Raw genomic sequence first — 25,555 nt, forward strand, 5'->3', positions numbered from 1 at the left:
AAAACATTTTCTTGCTTTGTTGCCATAAACTATAAAATATTCGTTGCCCTGAGGTCGCAATACATATTTTGGTTAAGAATCCAGCAAATCATTGCTATCCCAATACGAAAGGGCCATCCGCAGCCCTGTATCTGTCATATCTCAAAGGTGCAAATAGAAATAAATCGCCCTCGAGTAGCAGGGGCGAAATGTGGCACAAGGGTCCAGTTAAGACCTTCGACTTTCGCCAACGACCATACCACGCTGAATACATCGGTTCTCGTCCGATCACCGAAATTAAGCAGCGTCGGGCGCGGTTAGTACTTAGATGAGGGACCGCTTGGGAACACCGCGTGTTGTTGGCTTCGTCAACAACTTTTTGCCTTTTTCCGCTTTTTACTTGTATTTCTCTAGTTTATAACAATTTCTAAATATTATTTCGAAAAACATTTTCTTGCTTTGTTGCCATAAACTATAAAATATTCGTTGCCCTGAGGTCGCAATACATATTTTGGTTAAGAATCCAGCAAATCATTGCTATCCCAATACGAAAGGGCCATCCGCAGCCCTGTATCTGTCATATCTCAAAGGTGCAAATAGAAATAAATCGCCCTCGAGTAGCAGGGGCGAAATGTGGCACAAGGGTCCAGTTAAGACCTTCGACTTTCGCCAACGACCATACCACGCTGAATACATCGGTTCTCGTCCGATCACCGAAATTAAGCAGCGTCGGGCGCGGTTAGTACTTAGATGGGGGACCGCTTGGGAACACCGCGTGTTGTTGGCTTCGTCAACAACTTTTTGCCTTTTTCCGCTTTTTACTTGTATTTCTCTAGTTTATAACAATTTCTAAATATTATTTCGAAAAACATTTTCTTGCTTTGTTGCCATAAACTATAAAATATTCGTTGCCCTGAGGTCGCAATACATATTTTGGTTAAGAATCCAGCAAATCATTACTATCCCAATACGAAAGGGCCATCCGCAGCCCTGTATCTGTCATATCTCAAAGGTGCAAATAGAAATAAATCGCCCTCGAGTAGCAGGGGCGAAATGTGGCACAAGGGTCCAGTTAAGACCTTCGACTTTCGCCAACGACCATACCACGCTGAATACATCGGTTCTCGTCCGATCACCGAAATTAAGCAGCGTCGGGCGCGGTTAGTACTTAGATGAGGGACCGCTTGGGAACACCGCGTGTTGTTGGCTTCGTCAACAACTTTTTGCCTTTTTCCGCTTTTTACTTGTATTTCTCTAGTTTATAACAATTTCTAAATATTATTTCGAAAAACATTTTCTTGCTTTGTTGCCATAAACTATAAAATATTCGTTGCCCTGAGGTCGCAATACATATTTTGGTTAAGAATCCAGCAAATCATTGCTATCCCAATACGAAAGGGCCATCCGCAGCCCTGTATCTGTCATATCTCAAAGGTGCAAATAGAAATAAATCGCCCTCGAGTAGCAGGGGCGAAATGTGGCACAAGGGTCCAGTTAAGACCTTCGACTTTCGCCAACGACCATACCACGCTGAATACATCGGTTCTCGTCCGATCACCGAAATTAAGCAGCGTCGGGCGCGGTTAGTACTTAGATGGGGGACCGCTTGGGAACACCGCGTGTTGTTGGCTTCGTCAACAACTTTTTGCCTTTTTCCGCTTTTTACTTGTATTTCTCTAGTTTATAACAATTTCTAAATATTATTTCGAAAAACATTTTCTTGCTTTGTTGCCATAAACTATAAAATATTCGTTGCCCTGAGGTCGCAATACATATTTTGGTTAAGAATCCAGCAAATCATTGCTATCCCAATACGAAAGGGCCATCCGCAGCCCTGTATCTGTCATATCTCAAAGGTGCAAATAGAAATAAATCGCCCTCGAGTAGCAGGGGCGAAATGTGGCACAAGGGTCCAGTTAAGACCTTCGACTTTCGCCAACGACCATACCACGCTGAATACATCGGTTCTCGTCCGATCACCGAAATTAAGCAGCGTCGGGCGCGGTTAGTACTTAGATGGGGGACCGCTTGGGAACACCGCGTGTTGTTGGCTTCGTCAACAACTTTTTGCCTTTTTCCGCTTTTTACTTGTATTTCTCTAGTTTATAACAATTTCTAAATATTATTTCGAAAAACATTTTCTTGCTTTGTTGCCATAAACTATAAAATATTCGTTGCCCTGAGGTCGCAATACATATTTTGGTTAAGAATCCAGCAAATCATTACTATCCCAATACGAAAGGGCCATCCGCAGCCCTGTATCTGTCATATCTCAAAGGTGCAAATAGAAATAAATCGCCCTCGAGTAGCAGGGGCGAAATGTGGCACAAGGGTCCAGTTAAGACCTTCGACTTTCGCCAACGACCATACCACGCTGAATACATCGGTTCTCGTCCGATCACCGAAATTAAGCAGCGTCGGGCGCGGTTAGTACTTAGATGGGGGACCGCTTGGGAACACCGCGTGTTGTTGGCTTCGTCAACAACTTTTTGCCTTTTTCCGCTTTTTACTTGTATTTCTCTAGTTTATAACAATTTCTAAATATTATTTCGAAAAACATTTTCTTGCTTTGTTGCCATAAACTATAAAATATTCGTTGCCCTGAGGTCGCAATACATATTTTGGTTAAGAATCCAGCAAATCATTGCTATCCCAATACGAAAGGGCCATCCGCAGCCCTGTATCTGTCATATCTCAAAGGTGCAAATAGAAATAAATCGCCCTCGAGTAGCAGGGGCGAAATGTGGCACAAGGGTCCAGTTAAGACCTTCGACTTTCGCCAACGACCATACCACGCTGAATACATCGGTTCTCGTCCGATCACCGAAATTAAGCAGCGTCGGGCGCGGTTAGTACTTAGATGAGGGACCGCTTGGGAACACCGCGTGTTGTTGGCTTCGTCAACAACTTTTTGCCTTTTTCCGCTTTTTACTTGTATTTCTCTAGTTTATAACAATTTCTAAATATTATTTCGAAAAACATTTTCTTGCTTTGTTGCCATAAACTATAAAATATTCGTTGCCCTGAGGTCGCAATACATATTTTGGTTAAGAATCCAGCAAATCATTGCTATCCCAATACGAAAGGGCCATCCGCAGCCCTGTATCTGTCATATCTCAAAGGTGCAAATAGAAATAAATCGCCCTCGAGTAGCAGGGGCGAAATGTGGCACAAGGGTCCAGTTAAGACCTTCGACTTTCGCCAACGACCATACCACGCTGAATACATCGGTTCTCGTCCGATCACCGAAATTAAGCAGCGTCGGGCGCGGTTAGTACTTAGATGAGGGACCGCTTGGGAACACCGCGTGTTGTTGGCTTCGTCAACAACTTTTTGCCTTTTTCCGCTTTTTACTTGTATTTCTCTAGTTTATAACAATTTCTAAATATTATTTCGAAAAACATTTTCTTGCTTTGTTGCCATAAACTATAAAATATTCGTTGCCCTGAGGTCGCAATACATATTTTGGTTAAGAATCCAGCAAATCATTGCTATCCCAATACGAAAGGGCCATCCGCAGCCCTGTATCTGTCATATCTCAAAGGTGCAAATAGAAATAAATCGCCCTCGAGTAGCAGGGGCGAAATGTGGCACAAGGGTCCAGTTAAGACCTTCGACTTTCGCCAACGACCATACCACGCTGAATACATCGGTTCTCGTCCGATCACCGAAATTAAGCAGCGTCGGGCGCGGTTAGTACTTAGATGAGGGACCGCTTGGGAACACCGCGTGTTGTTGGCTTCGTCAACAACTTTTTGCCTTTTTCCGCTTTTTACTTGTATTTCTCTAGTTTATAACAATTTCTAAATATTATTTCGAAAAACATTTTCTTGCTTTGTTGCCATAAACTATAAAATATTCGTTGCCCTGAGGTCGCAATACATATTTTGGTTAAGAATCCAGCAAATCATTACTATCCCAATACGAAAGGGCCATCCGCAGCCCTGTATCTGTCATATCTCAAAGGTGCAAATAGAAATAAATCGCCCTCGAGTAGCAGGGGCGAAATGTGGCACAAGGGTCCAGTTAAGACCTTCGACTTTCGCCAACGACCATACCACGCTGAATACATCGGTTCTCGTCCGATCACCGAAATTAAGCAGCGTCGGGCGCGGTTAGTACTTAGATGAGGGACCGCTTGGGAACACCGCGTGTTGTTGGCTTCGTCAACAACTTTTTGCCTTTTTCCGCTTTTTACTTGTATTTCTCTAGTTTATAACAATTTCTAAATATTATTTCGAAAAACATTTTCTTGCTTTGTTGCCATAAACTATAAAATATTCGTTGCCCTGAGGTCGCAATACATATTTTGGTTAAGAATCCAGCAAATCATTGCTATCCCAATACGAAAGGGCCATCCGCAGCCCTGTATCTGTCATATCTCAAAGGTGCAAATAGAAATAAATCGCCCTCGAGTAGCAGGGGCGAAATGTGGCACAAGGGTCCAGTTAAGACCTTCGACTTTCGCCAACGACCATACCACGCTGAATACATCGGTTCTCGTCCGATCACCGAAATTAAGCAGCGTCGGGCGCGGTTAGTACTTAGATGGGGGACCGCTTGGGAACACCGCGTGTTGTTGGCTTCGTCAACAACTTTTTGCCTTTTTCCGCTTTTTACTTGTATTTCTCTAGTTTATAACAATTTCTAAATATTATTTCGAAAAACATTTTCTTGCTTTGTTGCCATAAACTATAAAATATTCGTTGCCCTGAGGTCGCAATACATATTTTGGTTAAGAATCCAGCAAATCATTGCTATCCCAATACGAAAGGGCCATCCGCAGCCCTGTATCTGTCATATCTCAAAGGTGCAAATAGAAATAAATCGCCCTCGAGTAGCAGGGGCGAAATGTGGCACAAGGGTCCAGTTAAGACCTTCGACTTTCGCCAACGACCATACCACGCTGAATACATCGGTTCTCGTCCGATCACCGAAATTAAGCAGCGTCGGGCGCGGTTAGTACTTAGATGGGGGACCGCTTGGGAACACCGCGTGTTGTTGGCTTCGTCAACAACTTTTTGCCTTTTTCCGCTTTTTACTTGTATTTCTCTAGTTTATAACAATTTCTAAATATTATTTCGAAAAACATTTTCTTGCTTTGTTGCCATAAACTATAAAATATTCGTTGCCCTGAGGTCGCAATACATATTTTGGTTAAGAATCCAGCAAATCATTGCTATCCCAATACGAAAGGGCCATCCGCAGCCCTGTATCTGTCATATCTCAAAGGTGCAAATAGAAATAAATCGCCCTCGAGTAGCAGGGGCGAAATGTGGCACAAGGGTCCAGTTAAGACCTTCGACTTTCGCCAACGACCATACCACGCTGAATACATCGGTTCTCGTCCGATCACCGAAATTAAGCAGCGTCGGGCGCGGTTAGTACTTAGATGGGGGACCGCTTGGGAACACCGCGTGTTGTTGGCTTCGTCAACAACTTTTTGCCTTTTTCCGCTTTTTACTTGTATTTCTCTAGTTTATAACAATTTCTAAATATTATTTCGAAAAACATTTTCTTGCTTTGTTGCCATAAACTATAAAATATTCGTTGCCCTGAGGTCGCAATACATATTTTGGTTAAGAATCCAGCAAATCATTGCTATCCCAATACGAAAGGGCCATCCGCAGCCCTGTATCTGTCATATCTCAAAGGTGCAAATAGAAATAAATCGCCCTCGAGTAGCAGGGGCGAAATGTGGCACAAGGGTCCAGTTAAGACCTTCGACTTTCGCCAACGACCATACCACGCTGAATACATCGGTTCTCGTCCGATCACCGAAATTAAGCAGCGTCGGGCGCGGTTAGTACTTAGATGGGGGACCGCTTGGGAACACCGCGTGTTGTTGGCTTCGTCAACAACTTTTTGCCTTTTTCCGCTTTTTACTTGTATTTCTCTAGTTTATAACAATTTCTAAATATTATTTCGAAAAACATTTTCTTGCTTTGTTGCCATAAACTATAAAATATTCGTTGCCCTGAGGTCGCAATACATATTTTGGTTAAGAATCCAGCAAATCATTGCTATCCCAATACGAAAGGGCCATCCGCAGCCCTGTATCTGTCATATCTCAAAGGTGCAAATAGAAATAAATCGCCCTCGAGTAGCAGGGGCGAAATGTGGCACAAGGGTCCAGTTAAGACCTTCGACTTTCGCCAACGACCATACCACGCTGAATACATCGGTTCTCGTCCGATCACCGAAATTAAGCAGCGTCGGGCGCGGTTAGTACTTAGATGAGGGACCGCTTGGGAACACCGCGTGTTGTTGGCTTCGTCAACAACTTTTTGCCTTTTTCCGCTTTTTACTTGTATTTCTCTAGTTTATAACAATTTCTAAATATTATTTCGAAAAACATTTTCTTGCTTTGTTGCCATAAACTATAAAATATTCGTTGCCCTGAGGTCGCAATACATATTTTGGTTAAGAATCCAGCAAATCATTACTATCCCAATACGAAAGGGCCATCCGCAGCCCTGTATCTGTCATATCTCAAAGGTGCAAATAGAAATAAATCGCCCTCGAGTAGCAGGGGCGAAATGTGGCACAAGGGTCCAGTTAAGACCTTCGACTTTCGCCAACGACCATACCACGCTGAATACATCGGTTCTAGTACGATTAAATATTATTTCGAAAAACATTTTCTTGCTTTGTTGCCATAAACTATAAAATATTCGTTGCCCTGAGGTCGCAATACATATTTTGGTTAAGAATCTAGCAAATCATTGCTATCCCAATACGAAAGGGCCATCCGCAGCCCTGTATCTGTCATATCTCAAAGGTGCAAATAGAAATAAATCGCCCTCGAGTAGCAGGGGCGAAATGTGGCACAAGGGTCCAGTTAAGACCTTCGACTTTCGCCAACGACCATACCACGCTGAATACATCGGTTCTCGTCCGATCACCGAAATTAAGCAGCGTCGGGCGCGGTTAGTACTTAGATGAGGGACCGCTTGGGAACACCGCGTGTTGTTGGCTTCGTCAACAACTTTTTGCCTTTTTCCGCTTTTTACTTGTATTTCTCTAGTTTATAACAATTTCTAAATATTATTTCGAAAAACATTTTCTTGCTTTGTTGCCATAAACTATAAAATATTCGTTGCCCTGAGGTCGCAATACATATTTTGGTTAAGAATCCAGCAAATCATTGCTATCCCAATACGAAAGGGCCATCCGCAGCCCTGTATCTGTCATATCTCAAAGGTGCAAATAGAAATAAATCGCCCTCGAGTAGCAGGGGCGAAATGTGGCACAAGGGTCCAGTTAAGACCTTCGACTTTCGCCAACGACCATACCACGCTGAATACATCGGTTCTCGTCCGATCACCGAAATTAAGCAGCGTCGGGCGCGGTTAGTACTTAGATGAGGGACCGCTTGGGAACACCGCGTGTTGTTGGCTTCGTCAACAACTTTTTGCCTTTTTCCGCTTTTTACTTGTATTTCTCTAGTTTATAACAATTTCTAAATATTATTTCGAAAAACATTTTCTTGCTTTGTTGCCATAAACTATAAAATATTCGTTGCCCTGAGGTCGCAATACATATTTTGGTTAAGAATCCAGCAAATCATTACTATCCCAATACGAAAGGGCCATCCGCAGGCCTGTATCTGGCATATCTCAAAGGTGCATATTTATTTAATTGATTACCATCTTTGTCTACCAAATATCATTTTTGCCATCTAATATGTAAAGAAGAATCCAAAATATTAAGTCATTTATGAAAAAGGAACATCATAATCGTACGTTTGCAACAGGTACTACATTCAAAAAAAAGAAAAAGAAAATTGAGATATTTTTCTGAGAACGGACTCTATAAAGCTACATAATTAATTTTTTTTTAAATTAAAGTTATTGCCTTTTAACATTCCGTCCCGATTCGCAGATTTTGTAATTTGAGATTGCCGGTATATGTGAATATGTCTATGTATTTTTTAAATAATGTTGGGACAATTAAGCTTTCAGTGGTAGACTTATTGGATTCTGTGAAAGTTGAATGCAATTTCGAATATTAGGTAAAGATGAAATGTTTTATGTTAAGTCGTAAAGAACTATTACCAATTGTAAAGTGCCAAAACTAATTTAATAAAGTCTACTTTGATTCATGCTGCGATTATGACCATATAGTAATTTTTAGACAACACCTTAAAATTGCCTTAAATATAAAAGAAAGCTTAAATTTTGGTATAACTTTATTTATGGTTTCTGACATTGTTTCCTTAAAGTAATTATAGCTTTTATCATTTCTTGCAAGCCCCATCTGCCCTTTTTTTAGGCGGTAAAAAAATGCTAAACTGAAGAAAGCAAATAAATCAGATAATTTTCAATCGAGATTTCTGGTAAGGTAATTTAAAAACAGACTAGAATTGCCAGAGATGTTTATATCGTTTAATTGAAGCGAATGTTGATTTTTGTTATGTTGCCATATATGTTGGATAAATCAATACTCTATTGGATATATAGAAATATACATTTTTCGATATTTCTCGCTAATGTCGATCTCTCTGTTCTGTTTCTATTTCTTTCAATATACATATGTACACAATCCCATTGCCCAGTGTGCTGTAAACTGGGCTTTAAAGGTCACATGGAACTACTTCAAGTCAAGTGTTTGCTTAAACCACTCGAGACGAACAGTCTATTTGTGCTTTACTCCTCCATTTGCTGAATTCATTATGATTTTTTTAAATTTAATTTGCGGAGGAGAAAGTGGCTTTACATGGCTTTACAATTAGAACATTCTATACCCTGCAAAGCATAAGCATTGTTTTAAAAATCAAAGCAACTTTTTTTGGTTTGAAAACAGAGAATACTTTTGGGCGTTTCTAGGCGCCAAAAGCTTTCATAGGAATTTAACATGCTGCTGCTTTGAATGAGACTTGAACTTTGTCCTATAATACCCTAAAAATACCCTAGAATATAACTTGCCAGACTGCAAAAGTGCAAGGTAAATATTAATTGAAATGATAAATGACATAGAGCACTATTTATTAATCGCTTTTGGCCAAGATCAAGATCATTGGCTGGAAGTTCTGCCGGCTCTCTATGCTGCAGCATGACTTGGCTATATTCCAGTCCAAATCCGTTCCGACGACGACTATATAAACTGGAGCTAGGCCCTGGATAAGACATCAGTTTCTTCGGAGCCAGTTCCCTGTGCAATAACAGTTTCCAGGTTCAGAGAAAGAAAAGCTCAACTCAGCAGATCATCATCATGCGCTTCGCTCTGCTCGCTATCTTCCTCTTTGGCGTCCTCTTCGCCATCGTGTCCGCCGGCGGCAATGGCGGTGGAGGTGGTGGCCAAGGAGGCTGGCAAAAGAGCGGAGGAGGAGGTGGAGGCGGTGGCCAAGGAGGCTGGCAGAAGAACGGAGGAGGAGGCGGAGGCGGTGGCCAAGGAGGTTGGCAGAAGAACGGAGGAGGAGGCGGAGGCGGTGGCCAAGGAGGTTGGCAGAAGAACGGAGGAGGAGGCGGAGGCGGTGGCAAGCACGGCGGTGGTGGCGGAGGAGGTGGTGGCAAGCATGGTGGCGGCGGAGGCGGCGGCAAGCATGGAGGTGGCGGCTGGTAGATCCTAGAGAGAGAGAGATCTCAAATCCGAACCGAAGATACTTCCAGCAACTACACCCGACTCCAAGTTTTGATGCAGCCAAACACTTATTCCTCTTCCTTACCGACTTTCTGCAACTACCAACTACTCATTACTTTTCCTGTCCTTTAATTTCTGAGAAAAACTAGCCTTTCCCAACATAATTTCTTATTTAAATAAACAATTTTAACTCTTGCAAATCAAAAACATAATAGGATGTATAAAAACTAAAATGATGGATTAGGGATAAAAGGTAAGGTAAGTCTTCGAAACCGGATTTTTAATCTCTGGTTACTTCAGGAATTCCTGGGACTCCCACCTACCAGATTTCGAGTCTTCCTTAACAAATTCATCTCGTTTTGGCGGGGATTTTTCAATAGACTTGCCGGCTTCCCACATACTGATGAGTTTTGTATACAAACAACCCAAGTTATCGTCAAAGTTCGTTTACATTTTACTTACATATTTAGTTGTAGTCACATTTCTGGTGTGAGTTATGGCATGATTTGACCCCCAATGCTTAACTTTAGAGCGATTAGACTTGGCCTCTCTTTTAACATCAAATCTCTGGCATTCATTTTTCCCTCTCATCTTTGGAAGATGAGTAAGAGGGATTTTCCAGCAGATGTCATGCATGTAATTGCAGTTACTCTATGGGAAAGAGAGGTATTATTACTATATCACTTGGACAACAGAGCGTATGAGTTATATATTTTAAAGAATCCGGGGCGTATGAGCGATATTTTTATACATTTCCCCTAAAAGAAGTATCAACAAGTTCCCTGAAATGCTAAAAAAGTATCACGCATTCCACAATCTTCACTTTACAGTATTCAAAACTTCTTTAAATATTAAAAAAAAGTGTTGATAGTTTTATGTTACATACCATTTTTTTGTTATTTAACATGTCGATATATTATATTTTCAATATTATTTTACATAACTAGTCAGAGCATAAAAGAGTGAGGTGTTCCAGCGGAGCAGCCCCTGGCCCATTGCGAGTAATTAATGTTGTGTAACTCCCCCGAGCTTCCCATGAGAGCGATCCCACTTTGATTCTATACTATCCCATCCCCCTACCTGTACTCATGTTCCCAAACAAACAATGGGATGGATCTTATAAAGCTAGAGGCCCATCGTCGATCGATGACTAGTTGTTCATCAGCCGCGACATCGAACTAACGAACACGGACGAGAATCGAATCAAAGTGCAAATCCAAAGACAAGCTACCCGGAACCGGAACTAAGATGAATCTTTGGCAGCGGTGTAGCCTGTGGCTGCTAATCCTGGCCAGCTGTGTGGACTTTGGACAGCCCTCATTGCTGGGCTTGAAGAAGAAGCTACTCTTTGGCGGTGGCGGCCTCGGTGGAGGCTGGGGAGGAGGCGGAGGAGGTGGATTCGGCTGGGGTGGAGGCGGAGGAGGTGGCGGCTATCATGGAGGAGGCGGCGGAGGAGGCTATCATGGAGGCGGTGGAGGAGGCTATCACGGTGGAGGCCAAGGTCACGGAGGTGGCAGCACAATCGATGTCTACATTGTAAAGCCAGTCTACACCGGAGGAGGAGGAGGTGGCCACCAGTGGGGTGGTGGCGGCGGTGGCCACCATGGTGGAGGAGGAGGTGGCTACCACGGCGGGGGAGGAGGTGGTGGCTACAATGGCGGTGGTGGTTACCACGGAGGCGGCGGTGGACAACCCCAACAGTGGGGCGGCGGCGGCGGCGGAGGCGGATCCGGCTCCTATGCCAGCAGCAGTGCCAACAGCTGGAGCTACGGAGGAGGAGGTGGCAACAATGGAGGTGGCTGCCACTCGTGCGGGAATGGCGGCGGCGGTGGAGGCGGAGGAAGTGGCGCCTATGCCAAGGCCTCGGCCAATGCTTATGCAGGAAGCTGGTAACCTTTTGGAAATCTCATCTAATCTCTGTCTCTTCTTTTTATTTGTGCCTAATTAAGAAAACAAATTGTAAATTGATCACATTAAAACAATAAATGTGAAGAAAATATAATTCTGTGCCTTGATTAAAGTGACAACCTTGGGTTGGGAAAGTGGAACTTGTGATTTCGATTGGCAAAGTTATAATTAATTATTTGAATCGCCATTTATACGGTAAGAATTTGCAGCATTACTTCTCTCATTTGTAAGTTTATTATTTATGTACATTCTTCATTTTGATTAATTATTATTAGCTAGTTGCAAAAATATTCAACTTTATAGATTTCTATTTAATTCTATTTACAAATACTAAGTTTAAAGTTTATAAAAGATGATCTCATCGCGAGCAGCTCTCTCTCTCTCTTTGAATTCTGTTTTTCTAACTATTCTATTTCTTTTTTTATTATTTTTAAGTAAGTAGCTAGATTGTAATTTTACTTATTTTATTTGCAATATTACAAGATATTCCAGTTATCTTCTTTCTCATCTTTAATTCTAACACAAACATGGACATTGTTATGAATTAACGAGAATGTTGCTGTTTGCATTAACAATGCAAAATACACAAACAATATAGCGTAATATTTTTTTTCTCTGCATAAACGTTGAGTTTTAAGCTTTTACAATTAATAGTTATAATTAATGAACAAACTTTCATTTTAAGAATTTTTCAGATAATTTTCTTTAATATAAATCGGAACAAATCGTTAGACTTTGTTTTTTTTATAAGAACGATGGGAAAATAAAAATGTTTTGGGTAATGAAAATAGTATTTTTTACCTTGTTATGTTTTGACATATACTCATATAATCTGAGTTATAGTTATTGTTATAAATTAATTTTTAAAGTTTGATCGAAATCGGATTGGTGTATTGTAAAATTCCATAAGCATGGTGAGTTTATATAACAACGTAAAAACGATCTACATATTAGTTTTTTTTATAAAGGTTTTAAAACTCCCCTCGATGATTATAACTCGTCTCCAATTTTGATCGAAGCAATAGTAATTCTTTTCTCCAAGAAAAGAATATTCAAACAAAATGAATTTGTAACAGCTTTTGGGTACATTTATTGTGTTGGCCGCAATTGAATACAAAATTCTCAGGCTTCATTTATCAACAGTTCTTTTGGGGGCTTCAGGTAATCAAAATAACAAAAACAAAAGGAAAATACAAAGAGTCTACAGGGACTACGGTCTGGATATATACAGTATTTACAAAAGTGGATGCAGTCCGGATCCTGTCCTGGATTAGGCCCAACCACCTGCTGGCTGCCAGCCGCCACCGCCGCCTCCACCTCCCGAGGACCAGCCGCCACCGCCACCGCCTCCATGGCCACCGCCTCCGCCGCCGCCGCTGCTCAGCTTGATGATCTTGATGACCTTGGTGCCACCTCCACCGCCACCTCCATGGCCACCGCCTCCTCCTCCAGAAGACCAGCCGCCGCCGCCTCCATGTCCACCACCACCGCCGCCATGTCCTCCGCCGCCTCCTCCGGATCCCAGACTGATGATCTTGATGAGCTTGACGTCACCGCCGCCGCCTCCACCACCTCCATGGCCACCGCCTCCTCCTCCCGACGACCAGCCTCCACCGCCGCCGCCTCCCGATGACCAGCCACCGCCGCCTCCTCCTCCTGATGACCAACCACCTCCGCCGCCTCCTCCTCCTCCTGAAGCCCAGCCACCACCTCCGCCGCCACCACCGCTCTCCGTGATCACCTTGATGATCTGCACGTCTCCACCGCCGCCGCCTCCATGGCCACCACCTCCTCCACCGGACGACCAACCACCGCCGCCACCACCTCCTCCTCCGGAGGACCACCCACCGCCACCTCCTGGCTTGGGCTTGGCCGAAACACTGGCCACTCCGATGAGAAGGAGACACACAAAGGCCTGAAAGGGAAAGGGGATTCGTTGAGATAAAAGTGATAACAAAAACAAAAGGTCCTATTTAGGGACCTCGTGGGAAAATCACTTAATACGAAAATCATTTAAAATCTCAGAGTAGATGGAAATGTGTTGAAAGACCAAAGAGCCAATAATTTTTATTTTCAAAAACTGTTCCCCAATAGAGTATGGTGCTCCGATCAATCCCATTTATATAGGAGGAAGATCTGTAAAGCTATATTTAGATAGATCTAAAATTGAGAGAATATAGAGAATAGTTTGCAATGAAACGGACAGACGGACATGGCTAGATCGATTCGGCTGTTGCTGATCATGAGACATTTTGTTGCAAACTTCTCACTAAAATCTTAATAATCTTTACAAATTTGGGAATAGAATAAGAAGGACTTATTGTCTAATAGCTTTCATGTTTATCATCCGATTAATTTCAAACTCAGAACACCTTCGCACAAGTCTTATTATTTGATATCAATTAACTTTATGACAAAATTCACCAATATAGTTTATGGTTTTTTAATATTTTTTTTGTGACAGGATTCCGAACTCTGCTTAGTGAGTATTATTATATTCTTGACGTACTTTCATTGCGAGGAACGCTCCGTTTGGGTTAACTCGTTGTCTATGGCGCTTTACGGAACGCGGCGAATCCACAACTGACATGACCACCAATGGCAGTCGCCGTTTTTATACGAAATGAAGGAGCAACATAACACCACCATACCGCACATATTAACCGGAAAAGTGCAGCTGGCAAGAGAAAAAGCCAACGGCAGCATGAGGAAAAACCATTTTCCACGCTCACCGCCGCAGATGTTGGAGATGCTGCACTGGCCCGAAAATATATAATTTCTTTCATTCAATATATGCATATACATATATACGACCTCGGAAAATACGGAAAGCACACGGCTCTTTTCTCTGAAAAAAAAACTCTGCGAAAAGGTTACCGAAGCTATTGTGATTTTCTGTCAATCATATTTTGTATTGGTTAAAACATTTTGAAAAAGCCTAATTTGGTGTGACCAGTTTAAGAAGTGTTAAGACCAGTGTGCCCTTTCGTATCATGCAAATTCGTCAAAATTACAATTAAAGATTAAAATAAGAAAGTAATGTAACTGAGATGTGCCTTTGCTGGTTTCAAATTGATCCTTATTTGATCAATTGTGATATGTATATATTCGGTTTTGATCAAATGCTTTTTTAATTCGAATAAAATAATTATATACATATGTATCATATTTAAAATTTCTAATATAAAATATGTAAATTAAACATGTATCTGGTGAAAATCAACAAAGTAATATAAATGTTCATAACATTTACATATAATTATTATATGTACACTTATTCATTTTCAGTTTTACATTTTCTTGACAATTACCTATGCAAATATTTTTAAGATACCTTCAAAACTGAGAGATTGGGTTAAGAACAAGTCGGCTGTTGATGCTGGTCAAGAATATGTATTCTTTATAGAGGCTACACTTTGTTTCAAATTTCTACCTAAAATTATAATACGCAAAGAGTATATTAAAATAAACAAATTAAATAGCTATAAGGAAGTATATTTATTAGGGCAATTTAAGATTTTAAAAATAAGATAAAAGTAAGATTATATTCCCTGAACATACTGATCATTTTCTTCCAGTGCAGCGGCAGGGCAAGCAGGGTGAGGACGTGCCACCCAACAGACGCTCCGCAATGTGGGGCAAATGCTGCTGCATCATCTGTGCCATTAGTAAGGGGGAGCAATCAGGGAATGGGCATGAGTCTGGTTTTGGATTTGGGCTTCCACTTGGGCTTGGGGTATGGGGGGAATGGCAGCAGGGGAAAGCAGCAGGCAAGTCATAACTACAAATCCGTTCGATTGTCGCATCTGCAACAGTTTGTGCTTGTTGTTGGCCAAAAGAGATTTGTTTGCACAGGCATTGGCGCAGGCGCAGGCGCATCCCCCAGACTGCAGACTGGTCGCCGCTGCACCTTTTTCCCATTGCATAATCCCGTCACGATCCGCAACAGCAGCAGCCGCAGCAGCATCAGGCCAACTTGCAACTTGTAATGCTATAAAAATTGATGCCATTATTTGATTTGCATTTCGGAGGGGAGTCATCCCCAGTCCCAGTCCCAGTCCAGTCTGTCCGCCTGTAATCGATGAAAACGATGACAAAGCCTGGCAGGTTTCGGCTCCATTCCAGCACATGCTGATCCATCACTATCATGGGCGTGACGCCAGTCGAAAATGTGTTCCAAAAAGTATGGTAGGAAAAAAGAGCTTACCAATTGGCCAAGGCTTAATTCGTCACCGACCGATTGAGGATCAGGCAAGGGATATTACCATTCGGTATTTCCCAATCAAGTCGCCTCTGGGGGAGGCAGCAACAATATAGCCCATAAAAATATAGTAACAATAAATTACAATCAGAAAAGCTTATAAAGTTTATACTGGAATATTATCCAGGAGGTGGTACTTTTGTTTTTAATTAAAGGAAATGGAACTCTTTAATGTCTTCAGGTAATACCTCCAAGAGCCAAATTTGATATATTTAAGATTAATCTGATTTCAATGTGATATTGATATAATTATAAACAAAAACAGAAGAGGATTAACCCTTTCGATAAGTAAAATAAAATCAGAAAACTACTTTAGTATGTGCAGTAATTAATTTAAAGTTAGCCTTGAATATTTTAATAAAGCTGGTATTAAAAATGAAACCTAAGAAGATATATAATAAATTATTCAATATTAAAGGAATTAAAACAAATACGTTTTTATGGCATTATTTCTAATTTTGCCTGATATTTGTGATCTTCATTTCATCTTCATTAACAAAACAAAGCAAACAACTATTTTTTCTATGGAGTTTGTTCTAAGGTTCTTTAGTGTTTAGGTACACTTTTTCACAAATATTTTATTTTATTATGCTAAAAATATTATATGTATGTGTTCATTACATCAACGTCTTATGTGGTAACTCCAATCAAGCTCGCAATATGCTTTCTTTAGGTCATCGTCATCATCACCACTGCCAATCCAAACTAAGAAACTCTTAAGCTCTTAAATATAAACAGCATTTGCATATGCGGCTTCCCTGGGCGTCCTCCACTATTTTTGCCCTGGGAAATCGCTGCCTTGGAGGCGGTTTTCGCGCCATTTTCGAGGGCGTGGCCATACTTCACTAATTGCATATGCGATCACTACTCGTCGGCGGCTACCAGTCGAAAGTGCAATTTAAGCTGTCCCTGATGCCATCATAAATCCCGCACCAACATCTCTTACACAATCCCTAACCATATGAAGACGGGAAGGGGCCAGTCGGCTTTGGTACAAACAAAGTAAACGAAACTGGCGTCAATTGCAAACGACCCACAGGTAAAAAAAAAAGAAAAAAAACTTCCAAGGCAGGTATTGGGAGGTAGGGGCTGTGGAAAGCACCCAGTTCCCACTTTCCACTTTGTCAGCTGAAGATGCAACACGCATCGGTGTCTCTATGTCTCCAAGCCACGCTCAGGCAGCAGTTTAAGATGCGATCTACGAGGAGGAGACACGGCACGGGGCCACAGTCAATGGCAAGGCGGGAAGCGGGAACTCTCTCACCATGGGCTGGATAACAAGATAAAGTTGGTAATGTATTATAATAAATGATCAAATAATTTTAAAGCCTGCTTTCGCAATTCTCAGTTATTAAGAACTCGCCCACTCGGATAAATGCAGTGGTGTCTCTGGATTATAAAAATAAATTAAAGACCTTTGTTTAATTTTAAAGAAAACTCAAAATATCATATAAATACCTTTTTTTTTTGGGAATTTCCACTGTGCCAGTGTCTGAGACTGACTATAATGGGTAACACAGACAACTGGCAACATGCAACGAGGAAGCGCCACAGCCTCGACCTATGCCACATGCACCAATGCATCATGCATTTTCAGCTGCTCCAGACTCAGACCCAGAGCTTCCCCCTTGGCGGCATTTGTAGTGTAGTGGAGCAGCGGGTCAACGTTCCAATGCGATGGCTTTCATTTAAATTACTAAACAGCGAGGTGATGGAAAAACCAGTTTTCCAAACTTATGATAACTTCCACAGTGCGCGTTGCCCGCCAGCAGCTCTTGGCCATTGTTTCTCGGAGAGGAGAGGCAACCTTCCAGCAATTTCCGGATTCGTTGCATCACCCTGGGTTTCCTGTTTCGATGGGTTGCCAGTTTAAGAGCCGCATCCTATCGTACATCTCTCAGTCCTTTCTCCACTAAATCACTCCTTCAAACATGCACTTTTATATTATAGGGTTCGATCGATTAACGTTAATATTTAGGTAATTATTTAATATAATTGTTTCATCTATAATCTCAGAGCTCTTGTTTTTGATAGTTTCTGAAAACTCTTAAATATATAAGGAGAACAGATATAACAGAAAAGGAAGAATAACAATTAAATTAAAATAATTTTAATTGAAAGAAGAAAGGAAGCTAACTTCGGGAAGCCGAAGTCGAAATGAAAATTAAGTCAACATATACATAATTAGGTTTTACGATTAAAAAAAGTTTTAAATTTTATCAATATTAAATAAAATATCACTACTGCCAAGTCTTTATCGGCTAATTTATATGAGAACCTAAGAAGTTTAAAACAAGTTCGTTGATTTTAAGTGTAAATGTTGCTTCTCATTTGAAACACTTTTAAATCATTAGAACTGAAGACTCTACATCTGGTGTCGAATGCGACATTCGTAAGCATTCAAACTAAAAAAAAACATGTGCCAAGACTTAATTTTAATTTTATAAAACTACAATTGGTGCTAAGATCGATTTTGGGCCCTTGTTCGTTTTCAAAATATTCACTAAAATGTGTGGCATTCGCACGCGACAAAAACAGAAGTTACATTTGCAAAAAACCAGTTTAAACTCTGATTTTTATTTATTTAATTATTTATTTATTTATAAAAGAAAATAGCAATGACTGCCATTCTCAAATTATATTGTACCCTTAACTCTACATAACAAAAGGGAGTGTTTTTTAACGATGTGCTCCGACTCACATCAGGTTGGCAGAGGTAAGGAAAGGTAATTTAACAGATTTTGAACGTTGAACTCGTAGGACAATTCAACATGTAACAGAAAATAATACTTATTGTACATGGAACACAGAACACGGAAAGGATCATGCTCGTCAATGTTCGTCTTACAGACGTTAAGGGCTATTAGACCTTACAGAGTTAATTAGTTTTTTGGAGGCCTGGTTGAGGGAGTCAGAGGCACTCCAGCCCGAGGGTTGCTCTTGTAAAGAAATTCATGAACAATGCATGCTGCACGGGCCATACGGAAGCATCAAGAACCTTACTATATAACGCGTCACAAAGTGCAATTTTAAATGAAGAAATATCTCGTTTCTGCTTAAAATTGAATTTTGAGACAGAGAATTCAGTTGAAGAAACATTCAATTTGTTGCTCAAGTGAATAGCGACGTCTTTCGCGGATGCATCAGGATTAAGGCGGGAGACGAAAACTAGCCTTTTTGGGGCAACGCCAACAAGAGGCGCCGGACTCCTTGGGGCAACACCAGAGATAGTTGAAAGGTGTGGTCTGGGACTAGAAGTCGGAGGAGATGCGATGGTGACCGCCGGGCCGATCGCAGAGTGAGCATCCTTCATTTGGTTTGAGGCCAGCAGGGCTTTGCTTGCTGCAGCAGCATGCGGCGTAGATGCCAGATCCACGTTGACTGGCTGCAAGGTCGGAGAGGTGACGATATCAGCTAGTCCAGGGCAAGGGGAAGCATTCCCTACTTGACCCGACGCAGCTGAGTCATCGGCGACACCCGTAGTATGACCATTGGGGGGGTTGCGTGGGCTAAACAGCAAAAGGGGGCTCGCAGGGTCTGCAACAGGCAAAAAATTATTAGGAAGAGGTCCCGTATTGCTATTTGGTGTGAAACTTATCAGTTTCATTGATTTAAAATTCCGTTTTCTGGAAACGGCTTGCCAAATCCTTGAACCCAGCCGCCAAAGATTGAAACTCCAAATGGGTTTGTCTCATAAAAATCCGCATTTAAGTTTTAATATAAAGGCAGCTCGGGCACGTCCAATCCAAGCCAGCGTGATCCCGTATGCGGTCGGCGATGGGCGGGCCAACATGCCCAAGATCGGCACAGCCAGGGTGTGCGGCATTAGTGCAAAGCCAACAATAAACAATAATTTTGCGGCCATGTGGACAATCCGTGACACTACAAGTTGACATTAAGTTCAAATAATAATAAATCGTAAGAAGCACTCGCAAGTAATAGAAAGGCAATTAACTTGAGTGGCGAAGGAATCGATGAAAACAAAAATAGAGCGAGAGAAAAATATAAGCTTTTATCTCAGCTCAAGAAAGTATGAGATTGTGTGGTTGTTCGCGGCTTGCAGATCACTTGCAGCAACAACAACACTGAGACCGGCGCAGCAGAAAGCGGTAAACACACGGCGCAAGAAAACAAGGGCGAAAAAATATTTTTCGCCAATTATGTTTTCGGAAATTAAAGTCACTGTCTTTATATGAGATGATCCAGATATTGTGGGTAAATAAAGATCGCCAAAACACTGATCACTTGCCAAAAATTTGGTCTTTTTAGAATAAATATTCACGGTGAAAACTTTAAGCGAAGGTAGAGCGAAGGAAAACACGTCCGACTCGTAGGCAAAAGCTTGAATTTCAGCGAAGCATGGCAAAAAAATTGTAATTAAATAAATTTTAATTAATAATGCAATCAATTATCTTACTAACGTATTTTGTTTGATTTTAAAATATTAAATAGTTATTTTTTAAATTAAATTTTAGTCCCGGTCGCACGCGACAGTTTGGAAAGCGACTATTCAAACTAAAACTGTGAGAATATTGGTGATCGCATATGTCCTTTTCCACTTTATATTGACTCTTTGGGTTTTCTATGTGATATTACATACATATGTGATAAGTGTTATTCCTGCCGTATAAAAACATAAATTTATATTTACGTACTTACTTGCTTTCATCGCTATTGAAATAGAATCCCATGATTTCTCGGTTACTATTCTATTCGAATAGTTCTTTTTTTCCCCACACCGGTGGGTTTTCAATAATCTCATTTATTAACGTTTCGCAGTCCATTTCTAAAACGCAATTAACAATCAATTAATCCATCGAGCAGTGCGGAGCAGAGCTTAAAGGGGATAAGCTCAGTTCAGGGCAAGCGGATAAGCAAGCTGCTAGTTCCACTTTCAGCCGCCTTGTCGCGTTGCCTTGTAAGGAACATTTTCGGTTGAATAATCCTACACATGGGCACACTAGCGCAATTGAAAGATTTAAAGTTTTCATAGTCCCTAGACTAGAAAATTATCTCGCAATCTATTACGCTTCTCCCAGGCTGAAGTATGAACGAGCTCCAGTAGATTTTATCATGTGTGTCGAAGTAAAATGAGGAATTTATCTTAAATCAATTTGATTTAAAAAACCCGCACGCTAGTGATGGTAGATTTAATGTCAAATATAGTAATGTAGAAATACACTGGCACTATCTCTTACAATCGAACTTAATAATCGGAAGTGACATGCATATCGATACATCGATATGTGGGTTGTAGATGGTCAGGTCAGCTCTAGCGCTGTATTCTGTTTCTCGGTTACCGTTACCTCCGCTTGTGCCGCGTCCCCCATCAGTGTGCGTAAGTGCGGCCGTTGTGTGCTTGTGTGCTTAAGTCGCGTGTCGTCGCCGCTTCCATGTAAACGAAAATTGTGCAAAAGGTAACAGCAACAAAAGAAACAACACAGCGAAACGGTGGCAAAACGAGCGAAAAAGTTATATCGAAAATAACAAGTACAACGGGCAAACAAAACTTGTGAAATACTTCTTCTGGCCTGGTGGCAAGTGGCAGATACAATAAAAAAAATAATTCTCAACAAAAAAACAGGTTTACTAGGGCCCCAAACAGAAGAAGAGGGAGAGCGATTGAGAATTTTGTTGGCAGAGCGAGGGGCACGAGCGAGAGAGAGAGAAGGTGCAAACAAATACTGCAAATGCGAATTTAGATTCTTGGCTAGTGCCGCACAGTGGTCACTTAAAAGCTTGCCCCGCTGTGCTGCCGCCGAGAACTTGTTTGCTCCTCCGCTTCTTATTCCCATTCTGTCTTCCACTGTCTTCGTTGGTACCCTTTTAATTGGCTGGATTAGAATGCATAATATTTGTCATAATCTTAGATGCAGTTCCACGAAATCAATAGGAAAAAGCGTTTCCCCGAAAGTGCCGTTACTTTCGGGAAATTCCAGCCCCTTCCCCTCGCCAGAATCACCCGAAAAACAGCCAACAATCAGCTGGCTTTGCAGTCGCCGCCGATCTGCCGGCGTCGGCAGAGTGGGCGACTGCGAGTGGCAGCACCGGGCGCCTAGCAACAGCGGTTAACCTCAGAGTTCAGGAGCGGATCCGGGTGGCAAATTATCCAAAGACGGAGAAATTGAGGGTATTTATTTAAATTAAAAGCATAACTGATGCAGACTTTTATTAGTAGTTCCCACTTGCAACCACTTCAGGGCAAGAAATAGAACTAGATTTTTTTTGTGCCTGGATGTTCCTCAGAGGGGGCCCCGTCGTAATCTAGCTGGATCCGTCCCAGTGGCCCGCTGCCGTCAGCTGTGCGGGCAGTGCGCAGGCGCCACACACGCACACTAGCGCAGCTCTGCACGGCACACTCACACTCACACTGACACTCGCAGGAGCCACAGGCAGCAGCAGCAGGCTGGTCGCTGGTTAACTGCCTGACTTTGGCCCGTAAAATTGCATTGCTGGCGTCCCGCTTGCACGCACTTACTTGGCCAGTAATGCCGGAAAATGGGGAAAACGGGAAAATTTGGTCGGTTCACAGTTGGCAGTCGGCTTCGGCTTTGGCTTTACATAAGCTGTCGTCAGCGGCAGGCGGCGATTCGGTGCGCTCCTGAAGCTCAGTTCCCGGCTGCAGGTCCTGCGCTCAGGTTGTGTGGGCGCGCTTTCCGTTTTCCAGGGATCAGCTGCTGGCTGACTTTGCAACTGGTTTGACGTTGGTTTTGCATTGGATTTTCATTTTTCGCCGATTTACCTACTATTCTGTTACTTTTATTATTTTATATACATATATTTTTTTTGTGTTCTTTTGTGGCGGTGGAAACCGGCTGGCCAAAAGGTTCGTCGACAGTGTCAGCAGTCTGTTTTTTCAGCTGTTCGGCTGCTGGCGAAAAAAAGTGGTTAGACATCTTTTTTTTATTACACTTTAATTTGTCTTTTTCGCTATTATTTATCTCATTTCTCAACTATTGCTATGTGCTGCCTGCGTGGGCCACTTTCAAAAGCTTTTTCGGGGCTTCCGTTGTTTTTTATTTTTTGGCTTTATTTATTTATTTCGTTTTTGTTCGTCGTCCAATCATAAGGCCAAAACTTGATTTGCGCGCACGGCCAGCAGTAAATCAATTTAACAATATCAATTCGCTCGTAAAACCGTTTGAGAAAACACGTTGTATAAAACAAAACATAAATTTATCCACGTTCAAACCATATGCAGCTGAAGTGTTAATCGAAAAGCTACAATAAAGCCAAAGAGAAACAGAAGCGGACTAATAAAAACAAAAACAACAACAACAACATGTGAGGCTGCTGAGGAGATGTTAGCTCTGCCACTTGAAAAGATGGCCGTCAGGATGTGCAGCATCGCTCCCATCGCCATCATCTAGCTGCATCAGCAGCAGCAGCAGCAGTAAGCTTTCCTCACTCACAGATACACACGCACACCCATGCCGCTGGCAGCCAGACACTTGCACACAGATACAAATGCCAGCAGCTCTTAAAGGTGAGTCCGTAGTTAAAGTTTTACATTTTAAATACTCTGCAGTCGTAAAATTGGGTGAACCGAAAGTCCCTCGAATTTTCGGGACACCAAAGACAGACGAACTGAGTGCGAGAAATTTGCAATATTAATGATTTTGATGTGAAAAGCTTTCGAGGTCTTAAAATCCAATTATAGACATTAAAAGTGATATTGAATCAATTAGTAAATAAACTACAAATAGGCAGGGGAAATATTCGATTATAGGAATTAGATAAAAGTGAATTAATAGTTTTTAACAATTTTCGGTTTGTCTAAAATGTAGTTTATTATGTTTTAAGTTAATTGTTTAATATATAAAATCCATGCCTCGTTTTGATTACAACTATTATGATTGATAAGAAAAAAAGTTTTTTAATTAGTTTTATAATTATGTAAGTTAACTTTCGGAGATTATAATAAGTCCTTAAAACTTCTTACCCATTACATCTTATTTGGTTTAGTGTGAGAACCTTTCTAAAATGATTAATTCAAATTTTTAAGTAAAATTTTTATTTTAAATTTTATTATCTTTTAATTTTTGTAGAACGGAACAAAACAGATTTTCTTATCTCCCAAATAAACCCAATATTCTCAAAGTTTTTACTTTTATTTAAAAGTAAAAAAATAATATTTCATAATGTTATCTATGGGCATCTTTTGTTCTGTTTAAGAGTGTTCCTAAGGATCTTTCCATAATGTTGCATAAATATTTGTTAAAGCTGATTTCGAACGTACTATAAGTAATTTTAATGATTCTAGCATAGTGTTTTAGAATTTTCCACGTCCCTTCATTTATTTTCTACTCAAATATCTATGAAAATAAATGTATTTACTATAAATATTTATTTATTCTCCATCACAGCGAATACGATCCATTTGTGTCTCAGTTATTGTGCTCCTGTTAAGATAATCCTCAATAAATATGTGTATTTTGAAACCTTTGCCTATGAAGCCCCTGAAATGTCCAATCAAGTCGAGAATCACATGATGAATGACCTCAGTATTGCCATCAATCTTACACAATTGCCTCCCTTCGCTCGCCACCGCATCGGGTTTTTTTTCCCCCAAAAACTTCTTTGATATTTGGCGACTCTCCTTGTCATTGGTATGTTTATTTTTTGGGCTTGCGTGCGTAGAGCATCTCAAAGTTGAACATTTCTTTTCACATTTACCGTGAATTTTTATGACCGCTTCGAGTCGGAATTGGAATCGGACTCCAACTCCGACTCCGACTCGAACCCGGGACGAAGCTGGGATTTTGGCCAGAGGAAAGTTCAACCAGAGTATAAGGCTGCCGTGTTGGTCGCGAGCCCATTGAAAAAAGCCCGTCAAACCAGTCGCAGTTTTTATTTTTGTTTTGTTTTTGCCGATTCCTAGGCCTGGGCAAACTGGCCCCCGTTGATGATGACTTTTTACATGGCCGTTGGCCCGAAGAGATACCGACTCAGATACGGGAGACAAGAGAGGAGCTAGCCAGTGAGCCAGTCAGCCAGTCAGCCATCTCCACTAACAGACAAAACACACGTATCTAAACTTGTTTGAAACGTGTTACATTTTAAGAACGTTCGCCGCCAGCGGCGGCAAGTGGCAATAATCCTTTCCAACTTGACAGGGCTGCCTGCCATGTCCAAAAAACAAAAAAAAAAACCCAAAGGGCCGGCCCAGTGGGAGTGGAAAAGCCGCCAGTTTTTCCCCCTTTTTAATGCACAGTCGCGTAGTCACAGAGAATCAGGCTATATTTAGTCGTGCCAGTGTGTGGAACACTTTTCCGAATATAGAACAAAGATATCATTTTGACCAGCAGGCAATAGCCATGAAAATGTTGAAATCTCCGAGTCTCTGGAAAGAGACTAGAGAGAGAGCACTCGTTATTATTTCAATACACTTTTGCTTACCAAATAAATTAGCCATCTTGTTTAGTCTAAAAGCAAAGAGAATTGTTTTGAATCTAATATTCCTTTTCTTATAATGCGATTTATAGTTGTTGGAAATACTTTAATAGATAAATAGTTGCAATTTCTATAAATTCTATTATATTGCTGCTCTTGTTTTATTGTCATTGTTTTACCATTGTGCATAAGTAAATAATGTATAAGGTGACTATATGTCTAAATTTTCCTAGGGTTCTTTTTTTACTGTCGGCATTTTTCTCCCTGGAAACAGTTGCAAGGACTCGTTATACCCATATTCCATCTCACACACAGAAAATAATCATAAAGAACGACAAAAAAAAGTGAAATTGATATATTTTTCGCAGAAATGGCCGTTAACACGGATTGGTGAGGAGGTGTTGTGATGCCTAGGCAACGAGAAATTTGACT

General features: G+C 41.2%; 4 protein-coding genes, 1 long non-coding RNA gene and 17 other non-coding genes across 30 annotated transcripts in view; 20 read left to right on the plus strand and 2 right to left on the minus strand.

The window, feature by feature from the left end:
* LOC110185035 (uncharacterized) overlaps window positions 1–14,106 on the plus strand; it is a 55,309-nt gene extending 41,203 nt beyond the window's left edge. Inside the window, exon 2 of one of the 2 annotated variants that reach the window (XR_015271497.1) lies at window positions 13,934–14,106. Coding sequence is in view for 1 of the 2 variants with exons in the window: in XM_086832124.1 (XP_086688250.1) it covers window positions 10,810–11,454 (645 nt within the window). In the remaining variant the exon portion in view is untranslated. Of the gene's footprint in view, window positions 1–10,512; window positions 11,564–13,933 lie in introns of those variants that run through there. The other variant, XM_086832124.1, reaches the window with a different exon arrangement.
* Window positions 226–344, plus strand: LOC147643828 (5S ribosomal RNA). The gene has a single exon (XR_015271598.1). It is a non-coding gene; the product is annotated as a 5S ribosomal RNA (ribosomal RNA).
* Window positions 648–766, plus strand: LOC147643829 (5S ribosomal RNA). Its single transcript, XR_015271573.1, has one exon. It is a non-coding gene; the product is annotated as a 5S ribosomal RNA (ribosomal RNA).
* LOC147643830 (5S ribosomal RNA) lies at window positions 1,070–1,188 on the plus strand. The gene has a single exon (XR_015271599.1). It is a non-coding gene; the product is annotated as a 5S ribosomal RNA (ribosomal RNA).
* LOC147643831 (5S ribosomal RNA) lies at window positions 1,492–1,610 on the plus strand. The gene has a single exon (XR_015271574.1). It is a non-coding gene; the product is annotated as a 5S ribosomal RNA (ribosomal RNA).
* On the plus strand, window positions 1,914–2,032 carry LOC147643832 (5S ribosomal RNA). The gene has a single exon (XR_015271575.1). It is a non-coding gene; the product is annotated as a 5S ribosomal RNA (ribosomal RNA).
* LOC147643833 (5S ribosomal RNA) lies at window positions 2,336–2,454 on the plus strand. Its single transcript, XR_015271576.1, has one exon. It is a non-coding gene; the product is annotated as a 5S ribosomal RNA (ribosomal RNA).
* On the plus strand, window positions 2,758–2,876 carry LOC147643834 (5S ribosomal RNA). The gene has a single exon (XR_015271600.1). It is a non-coding gene; the product is annotated as a 5S ribosomal RNA (ribosomal RNA).
* On the plus strand, window positions 3,180–3,298 carry LOC147643835 (5S ribosomal RNA). The gene has a single exon (XR_015271601.1). It is a non-coding gene; the product is annotated as a 5S ribosomal RNA (ribosomal RNA).
* Window positions 3,602–3,720, plus strand: LOC147643836 (5S ribosomal RNA). Its single transcript, XR_015271602.1, has one exon. It is a non-coding gene; the product is annotated as a 5S ribosomal RNA (ribosomal RNA).
* On the plus strand, window positions 4,024–4,142 carry LOC147643837 (5S ribosomal RNA). Its single transcript, XR_015271604.1, has one exon. It is a non-coding gene; the product is annotated as a 5S ribosomal RNA (ribosomal RNA).
* Window positions 4,446–4,564, plus strand: LOC147643838 (5S ribosomal RNA). Its single transcript, XR_015271577.1, has one exon. It is a non-coding gene; the product is annotated as a 5S ribosomal RNA (ribosomal RNA).
* LOC147643839 (5S ribosomal RNA) lies at window positions 4,868–4,986 on the plus strand. Its single transcript, XR_015271578.1, has one exon. It is a non-coding gene; the product is annotated as a 5S ribosomal RNA (ribosomal RNA).
* Window positions 5,290–5,408, plus strand: LOC147643840 (5S ribosomal RNA). Its single transcript, XR_015271579.1, has one exon. It is a non-coding gene; the product is annotated as a 5S ribosomal RNA (ribosomal RNA).
* On the plus strand, window positions 5,712–5,830 carry LOC147643841 (5S ribosomal RNA). The gene has a single exon (XR_015271580.1). It is a non-coding gene; the product is annotated as a 5S ribosomal RNA (ribosomal RNA).
* Window positions 6,134–6,252, plus strand: LOC147643842 (5S ribosomal RNA). The gene has a single exon (XR_015271605.1). It is a non-coding gene; the product is annotated as a 5S ribosomal RNA (ribosomal RNA).
* Window positions 6,839–6,957, plus strand: LOC147643843 (5S ribosomal RNA). Its single transcript, XR_015271606.1, has one exon. It is a non-coding gene; the product is annotated as a 5S ribosomal RNA (ribosomal RNA).
* On the plus strand, window positions 7,261–7,379 carry LOC147643844 (5S ribosomal RNA). Its single transcript, XR_015271607.1, has one exon. It is a non-coding gene; the product is annotated as a 5S ribosomal RNA (ribosomal RNA).
* Window positions 8,666–9,768, plus strand: LOC110185093 (uncharacterized). Its single transcript, XM_086832126.1, has 2 exons — window positions 8,666–8,925; window positions 8,988–9,768. The coding sequence occupies exon 2, from the start codon at window positions 9,193–9,195 to the stop codon at window positions 9,541–9,543; it is 351 nt and encodes a 116-aa protein (XP_086688252.1). The 5' UTR covers window positions 8,666–8,925; window positions 8,988–9,192; the 3' UTR covers window positions 9,544–9,768.
* Window positions 12,532–14,409, minus strand: LOC110185034 (uncharacterized). The gene is made up of 2 exons (XM_020953685.2): window positions 13,979–14,409; window positions 12,532–13,384 (listed from the first exon to the last, which is right to left on the minus strand). Exons 1-2 carry the CDS (start codon window positions 14,057–14,059, stop codon window positions 12,740–12,742), a joined length of 726 nt encoding a protein of 241 aa, XP_020809344.2. The 5' UTR covers window positions 14,060–14,409; the 3' UTR covers window positions 12,532–12,739.
* A 3,862-nt stretch (window positions 14,410–18,271) lies between these two features.
* LOC147643845 (uncharacterized) lies at window positions 18,272–20,875 on the minus strand. The gene is made up of 2 exons (XR_015271498.1): window positions 20,390–20,875; window positions 18,272–19,612 (listed from the first exon to the last, which is right to left on the minus strand). It is a non-coding gene; the product is annotated as an uncharacterized LOC147643845 (long non-coding RNA).
* Window positions 20,876–20,976: 101 nt separating this feature from the next.
* Window positions 20,977–25,555, plus strand: part of B4 (imaginal disc development protein B4) — a 51,419-nt gene continuing 46,840 nt past the window's right edge. Inside the window, exons 1-2 of one of the 8 annotated variants that reach the window (XM_020953815.2) lie at window positions 20,984–21,147; window positions 22,932–23,216. The gene's annotated coding sequence lies outside the window, so the exon portion shown is untranslated. Of the gene's footprint in view, window positions 22,618–22,800; window positions 23,217–25,555 lie in introns of all 8 variants that reach the window. The other 7 variants (XM_086832117.1, XM_086832118.1, XM_020953814.2 and 4 more) reach the window with 7 other exon arrangements.

The sequence above is a fragment of the Drosophila serrata genome, unplaced genomic scaffold (genome assembly GCF_035046125.1).
Source record: "Drosophila serrata isolate PLE 108 unplaced genomic scaffold, ASM3504612v1 contig_245, whole genome shotgun sequence".
Lineage (NCBI taxonomy): Eukaryota > Metazoa > Arthropoda > Insecta > Diptera > Drosophilidae > Drosophila > Drosophila serrata.

Coding starts and splice junctions, on each gene's coding strand:
- LOC110185093 (XM_086832126.1), top strand. CDS start 9,193: ATGCGCTTCGCTCTGCTCGCTATCTTCCTCTTTGGCGTCCTCTTCGCC.
- LOC110185034 (XM_020953685.2), bottom strand. CDS start 14,059: ATGTCAGTTGTGGATTCGCCGCGTTCCGTAAAGCGCCATAGACAACGA. Junction 13,385..13,978: donor GAGCGTTCCTCGCAATGAAA/GTACGTCAAGAA, acceptor TTTCCCTTTCAG/GCCTTTGTGTGTCTCCTTCT.